We start from the raw sequence: 12,611 nt of genomic DNA on the forward strand, positions 1-12,611 counted from the left end.
TTTCTTTGAATGTATGAAACATTTCAATGTTTCTTTGAATGTTTCATACAATGTTGATCAAAAGAAACATACAATGAAAGACCCAAAATTATTAAAGAATGTATTTCAGAATTGTGCTCTGCTGCCTTAACTAGAATTTTAAAAACAAATTTTGTGGTTTTACATAAAAACCATATTGCACTACTTTTGGACTTTTTAGAAATAATTGAGCTATAATTTATCTTTAAAGTATTGGTATTCATTCATCCAAGTACATAAATACTATGTAGAAATAATAAGCCCAAATATTGTCTAGAGAATGACTGTCAGGATTATAGATGTGGGAAATAAAGGGTAAGTCAGTCCAAGAGAGTTTTAACCATCCCCCTTCCCATCCATTTAGAAGCTCAAATATTGGAAATAAAAATCCAAAAGCCTACTCCTTACAGATAATTCACTGTCTTCTAAACAGTGGTATTCATACTTTTAGGACTGAAAATGAGAGGTGGCAAAGTTTTGGCTATTACTGCTTTGAGGCAGAGGAGGAAAGTGATTTCTACAGAATATGATAAGAACCAGAACTGATGCAAAAACCTGTAGGGAGAATGAAGTAGTACTAATTCAAGTAAAACTTTTAGCTAGCTCCTTAGCCTTTCAGATCGCTTTAACTGTGAATAGGCAATCGTTCACGCACAAAAATGTCATGTTTCAAGTACTGTGAATATGCATCACCATTATAAGATCAGGTGCATCAAGAATGTTTATTTCCTTATGTATTTACTGATGGTTGTTTCCAGAATTGATAGTTGCTGCCCATTACAGAAGTGTCAAATTAGCTTTAAGACAATTTCACTTTTTTTTAAATTCACAGCATTAAAAAATATTCCAAATGAGTTATGCTAAAAATTTCTAACACTTGCGCATGTGACTTAATCCTTTGTTACAGAACACCCAGAAAATGTAAGACACACATACATCTTTATCCTCCAGGAATAACTTGGATTCATAAATATATCATTACTGGCTGACATACATCAGGCCACTAAATTTGGTACAACAGGAAAAATAAATTTTCGTCGTGTAGACAAAATAAAAGTATTAAAAAATGTTTCCCCAAATAATTTTAAAAAATTGTTAGTTCATGGAATAACATACTACAATGTGATGAGCCCTGGATTTCAAATCAACAGCCTTTAATACGAACCTCCCGATTAACTGGACTCAACTCCAATTACTTGTTTTTCTACTTCTATCAAGGGTGTAGTCAGTCTGTGACTGGTTGATGTTTTTGTCCATTTACTTCTTTCAGGGATGTTAGACCCTTTTTACTCATATATCTTCTGACTTTCCCATTAATGTTTAAACTGGAAACCAGGAGGTTCTTACCCATAAGTGCTTAGTATATATTGTATTTTGCAAACACTAGATTCTCCAAAACACATAGCCATCTTCCAATCACACTTCTACATGAACTTAGGCAGGTGTTAAAACATTTTAACGTTTTGTTTAAGTGCTGTAATAAATTAAATTAAAAACAAAAACTAAATTGCTCCAGTTGATTGGCATCAGTACATGACTGACTTTTCAAACTCTATGTAAGAAAGCAGCAAGGGGCTGTCCTGACACCAACGAGACTACAGGGTGTAAAAAAGCTCCAAATATTACCCCCCACACATTAAAAGAGTCAAAGAGGTACCTACTGAAAACAACAACTGAGATAGTGAAGTCATTCAGCCTGTTGTTCTGCCACACACTGAAACTTCTGGGCTAATGGTGTGCTGAAAACTGAAAATATATTTGCTACCAGGTGAACCATCTTAATATGATGCACTCTACTTTCTATTCCATTTCAGATTTAGTTTTAATAAAGTAATGCAAATCATTTAAAGAAAAAAACCTTTAATTTTAAATTCTGATCTAGGCATAAAATTCATTTTTTATATCACGGTTAAATTTAGTACAAACTATAAAAACGTTAACACTGACGTTTCAACAGAAATCTATTAAGACCCCTTAGAAAAATTACTTAAAGAAACAACAGCAAGTCATTTACTGCTATGAGGTTAATACATTAAAAAAAAAAAAAAACATTCACACATTGTACTGAATTTAACAGAAAATAATTTTAGCCATAATACTTCTCATAAAATTAAAAGTTGCGTGTGACTGTATAGCAATTACAATTTGCAATGAAAATACTAAGCCAAATCTTTTTTATTTAACCAGAACAATCCTAGTTTTAAAAGGACACCAATGGTGAACCGAGTAGGTGTATCATAACTTAGCTTAAATTAAGGTGAAAGATGGTAAAAACTAGATGCTTTCAAATTTGAATTGCACAAGGAAAATACTAGGGGAAGAAAACATTCAGAGCCATAGTTATTACTTTAAAAAAATATTAGATTATTTTTATATTAAAAACATTAAATGAATCCAAGCCAGACAGTATGGAATTTTTACACCAACTTTTTTTGTATTTCAATGTTGTTTATTGAGGAGTGAATGAGACTACTGCCAGACATGCCAACGACACTTCACATTCAAGGGCTGGAAGCTGAAAAGCTTTCCAAACTAAGTCACCACATAAGCCTTCTGGGTAAAACAACCGAAAGTGACATCAAATATGACATCATGCTTGTATTTTGTCTTCAGCTTTTTTTCAATTTTTGGATCTACTAGTTTGCTGGGTAGGCTTCCTTCTACCCTACAAAAAAAACTCACACTCCAATTAATAGAATTAACACTAGGTGTACAGCAATTTGTTTTAACACACGTCTATTTTGAGTAACAAATCTTAAAGCTGTTTTGTCTTAAATTTCCTTATGTCTAATGAGAAAAATTAATTTCATTTCCTTTTCACCTTCACATGGTGGGATATACCAATAGAAAAATACTCTTCAGTGCTACTGTAGGGAACTTCTTCAGTGGTCTGATAAAATCCATTGAAACACCATTCTGAAACCCAGTGCTTCTCTTCCTGCTGTAGTGGCTTTGGAGAAGAATGGCCTACACACAACTCTACCGTTCTCTTTTGCTCAAAAACAAACAACGAAACCTAAACGAAAGGGTAAACGTTTATTTGTAGTTAGTTTTCTGGTGATGGTAGTAAGGCCCTTCAAGCAAAGTTCAGGAGCTCCTGGATGGCCGCTTGCTGTTCAGGACTGAGCTGTGCTATGCATTCAGTCCACAACCCTCCAGAAGTCTAGGGAAAAACAGAAAAAACAGTTTCACAGATTTAGATTCGGTGAAATGGTCATTTGAAAGTATTTTAATAATCATTGTTAGTTAGATGGTAATGAAGCCAAAATACTTTCTTTCCAAGTAGATTAGTTTGATGAGGATCACTGTAAAAGCAAGAAATCTGTTAATTTCTTCCAAGTTTATTGCATTTACAGTACGTTTTCTTCATTTTTGCACTGATAAAGCTATATTAGATAGCCGACACATTCAAGTAATCAACACAGGAACTTAGGGAGTAAAAACCATTCAGAACACAATGTTTATAGCACAATATTCTTATTTATTGAGACCAGGTGCATCTATTTTCTTCAAATATGCAAATTTATACATAATGAGTTGTGCTAAGCACCAGTCAGAAGATTCAAAATGTCTCAAATTTAAGACAAAGGTTTTAGTTCTAATAAATAATGAGAACATATATAAATTATACTAAGTATAGTCATGTTGAGGCTTGGAGACAAGAGAATATAAAAATAAAATATCCTTAGCACATTAGATTTCTATTCCCTTCTAATAAAGAAGAATATGGGGGGGAAAAGCCACAAAAAACAAACAACAGTTTTATTTCCCTTTCCTAATTTAAATATATCAGCTTACCTGTACTTGGCGAACTACATTAGCCAGACGTTTGGCACAAGGATCTTCATGTTTAATTGCCTCATGCATTTCTCCTTCTGCAATTATACTGAATATTTTGGGCAGATTGGTATTGTTTGGGCCAAGAACAATTGGGTGATTACTGACAAAAGAAAGAGAAGAAAACCATTATAAATAAAAATCATAAGGAGAAATCACTCAAGCACTCATAGTTTCCTACACTCTCCCTCCAACACTTACTTTTGTTATAAGATTTTTATAAAGTGATTATGCATTCACTAAAATCAACTGCCTTTTAAAAATTCAGTAGGAGGAAAACCAGTTAATTTTACCTATTAGCTCTTCAGTTTCTTCCCATATAAATTAGAAAAAATACTTGGCTCACTCTCAAAGCTGTTTTAAGAGCCAAACAATAGAATGCCCTTAGTGCTTTAAAAATAATGTAACTTATTAAAAAACAAACAAACAAGATATTAACAAGAATAACAGCCTAACACAAGTTTCATTTAGATACTGCAAAATGGTTCCTAAAATAAACATGAAGTTCAAAATGATATTTGAGCATTTCAAGAATAAGCCAGTAAACAACCTCCAGGCAAGTTTAATGAAAAGAAATGTAAGAGTGGATTTAACCAGAATTCTAGAGTAGTCATTTCTGAGGGTGATTATCAAACAGCATGATGGAGAACTGGTCCCTTCAGAGACAGAAGCAGGCAAGGAGTGTGTAGTCTCCAGGATGGCTGTTATATTCCTGAATGATGTTCTCATTGGGAAGACTCAAACACACTATTTGTGTGAATGCGAACTTACAGGCATAAGGAATACGCCCACTGGTCCATGTCTACAAACTCCAGGACAAGAATGGTTATAGCCCTTCAATTAATTCATGAACTAAAAGCAAGTAATTAAGAGTGACAGGGCCCAGATCTGACTAATACTTAGAGGAACTTGGACTTAGAAAAACAGACCACCAAAGAACACATCTTTGATCTGATAGCTTCTACACCCTCCAGGTTGTTGCGATTCTTATATTTCCTCCTGGGCACAAAACAATAACGATGCAGGGCCCAGGGCCAGAACTTGACTGCCTGTCTGCTATACTTCTCTGCACCACTGGTTCCCGAATCCAAAGAAAAACGCCAGGATTTCAGAGGGCAAAATAATGGTATTAACAATGTACTTCAATCTCATTCTAATAAATGATAATGTCAATTATGTCTCAGTAAAACTGAAATAAAAAAACAAAAACCAAAAAACCTAAAGCTAAATAAATATATAGATGGGAGATAAAACATTAGAAGGAAAGCTTCTTAAAACATTGTTCTGCAATGCCTCACCCATTGAATTTAATTCCATAAGGAACAACCCAAACCAGATTATGAAGCAATCTTAACCGTGGTGTGGTTTCTCAACATGAGTTATGGCGAGAGCTCTGTTGCAAAGCTGTGCACCTGAGGGCGGGGCTCAGGAAGCACCGTTTCCTGTGAAGGGAAGGAAAGGTAGACCCTTGTTCTTACCTTTCAATCAGGTCACACAGATAACTGAAAGTCTGAACCGCTTCTTCTTTATCTTCATGTAGTGGAAGCCAAGACAACCAATGCGGTAGGACTTCTTCCACGTTCACACAGTCGGGCTTGAACTTCATAATTTTCCCTACTGCTGAGATGCAGTTCTCTGTAGCATTGACATTTTCTTTGGTCTTAGAATCGGCGGACTGAATAACTCTTACCAGCAGGGGAAGTGCTTCTAAAATAAGCATTTGGGAAAAGGCCAGTTAAAGCTCACATTTTCATGCAAGTAAACAAATATTTCTTTTACCTTTGGTTCAATTACGGGTTCTGGTGAAGAAATGTTAAAGTGTAAAGAATGTTTTGTCTTCTTGGCTACAGAATCACAGACCAGTAATGAAAGGGAGACTGTCCCAGCAGAGTTACGAACACTAGCAGGCTACTGACTTAGAGACCCCAAGAAATTAGTAGCCTCCAGATTTGCCCTCCTGATCACCTCAGGGTGCTTACGTTTTAAAAGCCACCTAGTTACCTAATATTCCTGTGCTTAACTTACAGGAACCCCGGTATGTTTTAAACGTCCTATGTTAGGGCTGTAATATACCTCCCCCAACCCAAAATGAACTGCACCCTGGAAGACGGGGGTAGGGAGGCTCTGATTCAGTTCTGATTCCACTCAGATTTCATTTCCATTTCTATGAAAATAAAGATGATAAATTCCTACGTGCCACAGATGGAGTGTTTGAAAAAGGAAAAGAGAATAAAGCAGAAATAGGTAGATGTTTGGCGTGTGGAAGAGAGAATGCAATAGGGACAAAAGGGATGCCTGGAAGGAAATGTATGTAACCAAATAAACATCAGTACCTGTACAAAAAGGACGATAGTTATCTCCACCATACTGTGCCATGACTCCCAGGCCATACGCAGCTGCTTGCCTGACTTCTGGGCTGTTGTCACATACATATTGGAGCATTGGCCTTAAGAAATATTCTGCATATTTAAATGAGGCTGGACTACAGTGTTCTATAACATCATCAAAGATGCACAATCCCCACTGTCTGTCTGGCCATGGTCTATGCGGACACTACAAAAGAGATGCTCTTTTAAGATTTGAATACTAGTGTACATAAAGAATGTAAAGAAATAAATATTCACTACAGACTGCTTACATAGATATTCCTGACAGACACAAGGAAAAACAACTAGTAACAATCACTTCTTGTGTGTAACAATCCTCAAAGTACTTCATAGATTTACATAAGTATAGGTTTGAGAGACTTGTGTGAACTGTTACGGAATTCCACAATCTGCCATTACCACGTACCAGGAAGAACTGACAATAGTAGCAGTGTACACATACTTACTTTATAAAAAAGATAATGGTAATGCTGTATTTAAAAAACACCAACAATAATAAAAGCTGCGAAGATCTTCTTTTATATTATTGATTCAAGAGACTATGTCTTATGTGCCTAAATCTTTTAAAAATGGCCTACACTACTAAATAAAATAAAATACAAAATAGAAAGCCAAAAAAAAGAGAAACATCTGACAACTACTTTTAATTTAGAATATATTTTAAAAAACAACACATAAGGTCACCATCCAGAATCTATAATTACTGGTTGTACAGAACAAGAATTGTAACTAAATTCTCTAGGGTCCACTGCAAAAAACTATAATCACTATTTTCATTTACTAATTTAGCAGGGCAAACATAATCTAAAATAATGAAAAATCACTTGTATGTCTTTAGAACGTATTATGATTTAACTGAACTATGGAAAACCCAATTAGCCAACTTTAAGCATATTATCAAGTGAGAAAACATCAAGTGAGGGCAATAAACTCGATCAAATTAAAGACGCACAGTAAAAAACTCTGATTTCTAAGATCCATTTTAACTTGAAACTGTACACTTTCAAATGCTGCAATGAAAGAATTACTCGATTATCTAAAATAACTGTCAAAGAGAGACAACACTTACGATTAGGTTGACAATTAATGGAAGCAGTTGTTCAAACCATGGTAACACCTTTTCCTTGTAGCTACTGAATATTGAGTGTAAAATGTCTGACACTTTGGTCAGAATATAAATATCATTATCATCCTAGAACAAAACAAACACACCCATACGGTATTAAAAGTATATTCACTATTATTAACAGTAACATTTATTTTTTAAAAATCTAAGAAATGTGGAAAATTAAATTTCTCATCACTTTCTTAAGGTCATAGCAATAATCCAAAGACTGCAGTTACCTCAATGATTGGGTGTCATGTCTCTCACCTACCTATGGAAAGATAAGGTGTGCGCCAAGTACTGCACTTACTGCAGATTTTTCTTGGTATATAATTAAAAAAATGTATGACTGAAAAATTATCCCCAATTTCAAAGTTCTGAAACAAAGTGTTCTAATTTTAGAGCGGCACTATGGGGAGACGCAGTATCGGTTACTCCCCCCTTCTCCCTGTGCACAACTTTGGTGGCAGTGCGAGCACCTGCAGACAACTGGGGTGACCTGCACAAGTCAGCGTGGGCCCAGGGTGGCCACATGCCACATATTCTGGAGCCCTAATACACAGCTGAAATATGTTTGATGGCGTCAAGTGGTCTGATGAGGACAGTACCAAGGTGAAGAAGAATTCTACTAACCACTGCCTGTGCACTACTTATTAGAAGTAAATCTGCACTATTCTGTTGCCCACTAGAAAGAGCTATTACAGGAAGGTCTGGCCCTCAGTCCTAGGTCCTCAGCTGTGTGTGGCTTTATGCAGTCCCTTAACATCTATCTGAATTTGAGTCCAAGAATCTTTAAAAGAGTGAAAGCACTAACTACAAACAGCTGTGAGGAGTGTGTAACAAAAATGCTAGGTGAACTCCAAAGTACTTTTATGTATGAGGCGTTGCAACAAAACGAACACTAATTTCAAATTACTGACTCTCTAACTGAAGGACAAGTACATGTGCAATCCTTCTGCTAAAACGGACTAATAATCGCGTCCAAACGACCGCTAGATGAACCAGGCATTACAAGTCTTCCAGACGCGGGGTCCTGTGACTAAGTTCTGAAGGGAAATTACCTCGTCCTGGAGCGACTCTTCCACCTGTTCATCATAGTCTTCATCTTGTCTTTTAACTAAAACACACCCAAATAAACGTCCTTTTAAATGGCTGCCAAAAGGTCGATTACATTCAGAAATAAAAGCATAAAACAAACTTACCTTGCCGTAATTCTTGATTTTTAAAATGTTCTTCAAGTTTAGCTTTCAGGATACCTCCCAATTCCTCAAAGTGTTCATTGTTAAGGCATCCATCTCCCATTACTTCAACGCACTAAAATGAAGTTGAAGAAAGAAAGCAACCCTAAGATTTATAGGTTTTTAAGAGTCGAAAGAAAAACTTAAGAATCACATGAGAAAAATTAACACAACTCATTACCCTGGAAGAGTAATGATTAAATGAGTAGATACTCTTGGTTTGTATTTGTTACCATGCCAGTATTTTAAAGAGAAGAATTTTAAAAACATTTTTCTTTTAAACTTGTCCTAGGCATATTTTAAGTGCCACGCGTGATGCTAGGTGCTGAGGATTCAAAGATGGAACAGACTAAGCAGCTTCTAAGGAGCTCAATTACTACATACACACTCTCTATATCGACAGCACTGGAGAAAGGGTAAGTCTGCCCGGGTATGGCATCACAGGCAGAGGGGATGACATGGGCAAAAGTATGGAAGCATGCATTCTTCGGAAAAACAGAAGAAAGTTTGAACTGCAGGAGTGTAAATGGGGACAAATAACGATGCTAAAGAACTTTTAAACCAAATTGCAGGGTAACCTGTGAGCAATCGGGGGGTGACCAAGAATATGTGAAGGTGAGTGACTCAAATAAAGAGCAAGTTAATGCTTGAGAAAAGGAGAATGAACTGGGAGGAAAAGAAAAGAGCGACTTCTGGAATAGACCAAGTCAGGCTATTTCACCAGCACAGAGGTAAGGCAATGGGAACAAAAACACAGAGGAGAGACTAGAACAGAAAACTAGACATGAGTTGGAGATGATACCCAAACTTCTGAAGTTGAATTATAGGTAAACGATGGTAGAAACTAATCAAGACTGGAATACAAACTACTCTTAAAACACAAAAATATGACAACAAAATATTAAATTAAAAAGAACTGAACGTTTTTATTTAAAAAAATTTGTTATAGCAAAAAATCCCCCAACGTATTTAGCAAGACTAATAAATGAACACACACTTTTATACATATCTTTAAGAGACAAATATTTACCTTTGCAAAAGAATGCATTATTTCTGAGAGGACATCTGAATCTGGTTCTGTGCCAATGGCCTTGATTAGAGCATCACACATAAAATGCCACATCTGTGTGAGATACTCAGGACCACGAACTCTTGCACATTCCAAGAGAAGAGGCATGGATTCTGCTGCTGCCACTCGAACACGTTTTATTGTTAAGGAAATGTAATCACTATCCTCAAAAGACTGTCCTATCTTTTTGTTTACTTAAATGTTAAAGTGCTCATAGAGTTAACAGGAGTGCTAGGCAACGTTTGTTTATCCAATTTCTGTTTATCTAAGACTGCTATCCAAGAACTTGTGTTAAATATAACGTGTGTATAAAAATAGAAGTCTCCCTGCCCATAAGATATACCTCTTGTGTTTTCTGTCACCTACAACATGAGTCTCTAATGTAACCCAAAAACATAAAAATCACTGTGAAAAGACCTGGGACCCTTGGGTCTCTTCGCCTACTAGCCTTTTTCATTTTTAATAAACATTAAGTTACTTCTCCCTATCTAAAACCATTTGTAAAATAATGTCTGGAGACTTCCTCTTAAAAACAATTCTGCTTTGTCCTCTTGCATCATGGGAAGTGTCTCTGGGCAAAAGCTGTCTTCTGTAACGGACACCACTGCTGGATATGGCATGAGAAACTACAACAAGGGGATCTGGAGGCAGGTACATCTGGGTTTGGGTTTATGCTCTACGTGGAGCTGTCCTTTTTTAATCCATCTATGAAATTGTGTGTGTGTGTGTGTAAAGGCATAAACATGTATCTACAGTATTAATTACTACTACTAGTATGTTGTGGAGGAAGATATTCAACATGCAGATTTACCAAGATGTTTCTCCCCAAAGGTGCTATCCACATTTGAAATGTAGGATTCCATACTACAGAAACTTAAGTATCAGTGAATTTCTAATCTCTTAAAAAAGATCTTACTTTCTTAACATTGTCAAAAAAAATTTGGGAAAACAACTATATACAATTGTACATATTTGTCAATAAAATAAAATAAAATCCTTCAGTGGTCCACAGAAAATGGTCAACTGGATGATAACTTTCTTTTTCATGTTTTGGGCACAAAGGAAACAAAGGCAAATGCAAAGAACCGAGTTTGTAACTTGAAACTATAGTGTAAACACAAACAATAATGGTGATAGCACCGTTCAGTTAACACAAAGTCTAATAATACTTGAACAAGCTACAATTAACTAAAACTAGACACGTTTTGCATTCAAAATGTATAGGATATCATCGTGGAAATAAAATTTCAGTAAAGGGACCATCAGTTTGACAACCTGTTCGGTGTATTCCACAAAGCCTTCCTTTAACTCCTTAGCATAGCAAACCTGAAACCAAAGTATTGAAAAAAAACTCAATATCCGTGTTAGCTTACAGGTATTTTTTTTTTTACAAACAGCAAAATCATAAGGACCACAGAATGTTGTATCCTGATTACAATTACATTTAAAGTTGCACGTAGGACTGTCAAATTAGTCTTTTTAACTACTGAAAAAAAAAAGTAAAATGGGAAAGGCCCATTAAATGACTATAGTATATATTGTCATTCAAAATCTGGAACACTACGTATTTTTTATTTCTTGTGTGTGGGAGAATTTAGCACAAGTTTTAATACCCTGAAAATATTTCAAACAAAAATATATCACAACTAAAAAGATGTAAAAAACCTGAAAACTTAATTGTAGCATATCACTTTGCAAATCTATAGCCAACAGGCTTATGTTATTTTGTATTTTTAAAAAAATCACTATTTAAATAGTTTCTTTATTCTCTCCCACTATATTAAGATTTGTTTAAAGATGTTACATTTATATTTGCTCTCCAGTTGAAAGACACTTTAATCCAAATGTTTACAAATTATAAGCAGTAAATATTTTAAAAAATATCCCTCACTGTCTATAACATCCTCATAAAGAAAAACAACGAAAAACTAAGAACTTAAACACACCCCCCCCATAGTACCATAAGAGATAATCATATCACCACGTTTATTTACACAACTGAAATCATCCTGGTTTTATTTTTAATATCATGAGTACATTTCCGTTTATTCATTCAAAAACTACTCCTTGGCCATTTACTATATACACTAAGCACAAAACACAAACTCCTTGCCCTGTGTGAATTTATAACAGCTGTGGATTACTCCCAGGGACTGTATTGATCATCTTCCTAATCACAGGCATTCAGGCCATTTTTTTTGTTGTTATTAGAAACAGCACTGATAATAAAAGGCTTTATCCACTTAATTTCTCTAGGATGGAAATCCAGAAATAGAAACGTTGGGTGAAAAGGTTTCTACGTTTTTTGAAGAACATACTCCTGCTCTTCAAAATAATTTCTTTAGCATCTATGAAAAGCACTCCTATCAAATGTACACAAATGTATTATAAGAAGTTGTAAAACAAAGTTTAAAAGTTATTATCACTTACCAGCATCTGACAAGCAGTTGACTTTTCTTCCAATCCTGCAGTTTTAATACCAAAACTTTGCTGGTCGCCAAGGTTCACAAATTCCCAACCATCATCATCACTCATATTCTCCATGTCTTGGGCTTTTAACAGGGAAGAAAACAAATTCACGTTAAAATTAATAACAAAGAGAGAAATTTTATACACTTGATCTTAGCCAAAAGGCCGAGAAGCTATAGATAAATTCTGTAACTGCTGTGTTCAAGAAGACACCTACTATCTAAAAGGGCGACTTCAGGCTTAATCGAAGCTGTCTTCATCAAAGGGCCCATAACCACTGGAAGGTACTGCTGAAATTCTTTTCCAAGGATTTTGCACATTCTGGCCCATGCTGAGATCATGTAAGATATCTGAGGAAAAAATTAAAATTAAATTAAAACTAATTTTAAAGCAATAGGTAAATAAGACATGATAAAGAAAGCCATTTTCCTATTTCACAGAAACTGTTTAGTTTACATTCATGGTACTTTAATAAGTACATTTTCTCA

At 35.3% G+C, this 12,611-nt stretch overlaps 1 protein-coding gene across 1 annotated transcript in view; it reads right to left on the bottom strand.

The window, feature by feature from the left end:
• Positions 1-3,035: 3,035 nt before the first annotated feature.
• The window catches only part of IPO5 (importin 5), a 39,740-nt gene continuing 30,164 nt past the window's right edge, over positions 3,036-12,611 (bottom strand). The window contains exons 16-26 of the mRNA XM_081045620.1: positions 12,341-12,473; positions 12,085-12,206; positions 10,884-10,980; positions 9,616-9,788; positions 8,550-8,661; positions 8,409-8,464; positions 7,312-7,434; positions 6,189-6,408; positions 5,334-5,562; positions 3,817-3,958; positions 3,036-3,181 (exon numbers count right to left, since the gene is read on the bottom strand). Of these exons, the coding sequence (XP_080901746.1) occupies positions 3,095-3,181; positions 3,817-3,958; positions 5,334-5,562; positions 6,189-6,408; positions 7,312-7,434; positions 8,409-8,464; positions 8,550-8,661; positions 9,616-9,788; positions 10,884-10,980; positions 12,085-12,206; positions 12,341-12,473 (1,494 nt within the window). The 3' untranslated portion in view covers positions 3,036-3,094. The remainder of the gene's footprint in view (positions 3,182-3,816; positions 3,959-5,333; positions 5,563-6,188; positions 6,409-7,311; positions 7,435-8,408; positions 8,465-8,549; positions 8,662-9,615; positions 9,789-10,883; positions 10,981-12,084; positions 12,207-12,340; positions 12,474-12,611) is intronic.

This window comes from Rhinolophus hipposideros (genome assembly GCF_964194185.1).
Source record: "Rhinolophus hipposideros genome assembly, chromosome: 4".
In the NCBI taxonomy this organism is placed as follows: domain Eukaryota; kingdom Metazoa; phylum Chordata; class Mammalia; order Chiroptera; family Rhinolophidae; genus Rhinolophus; species Rhinolophus hipposideros.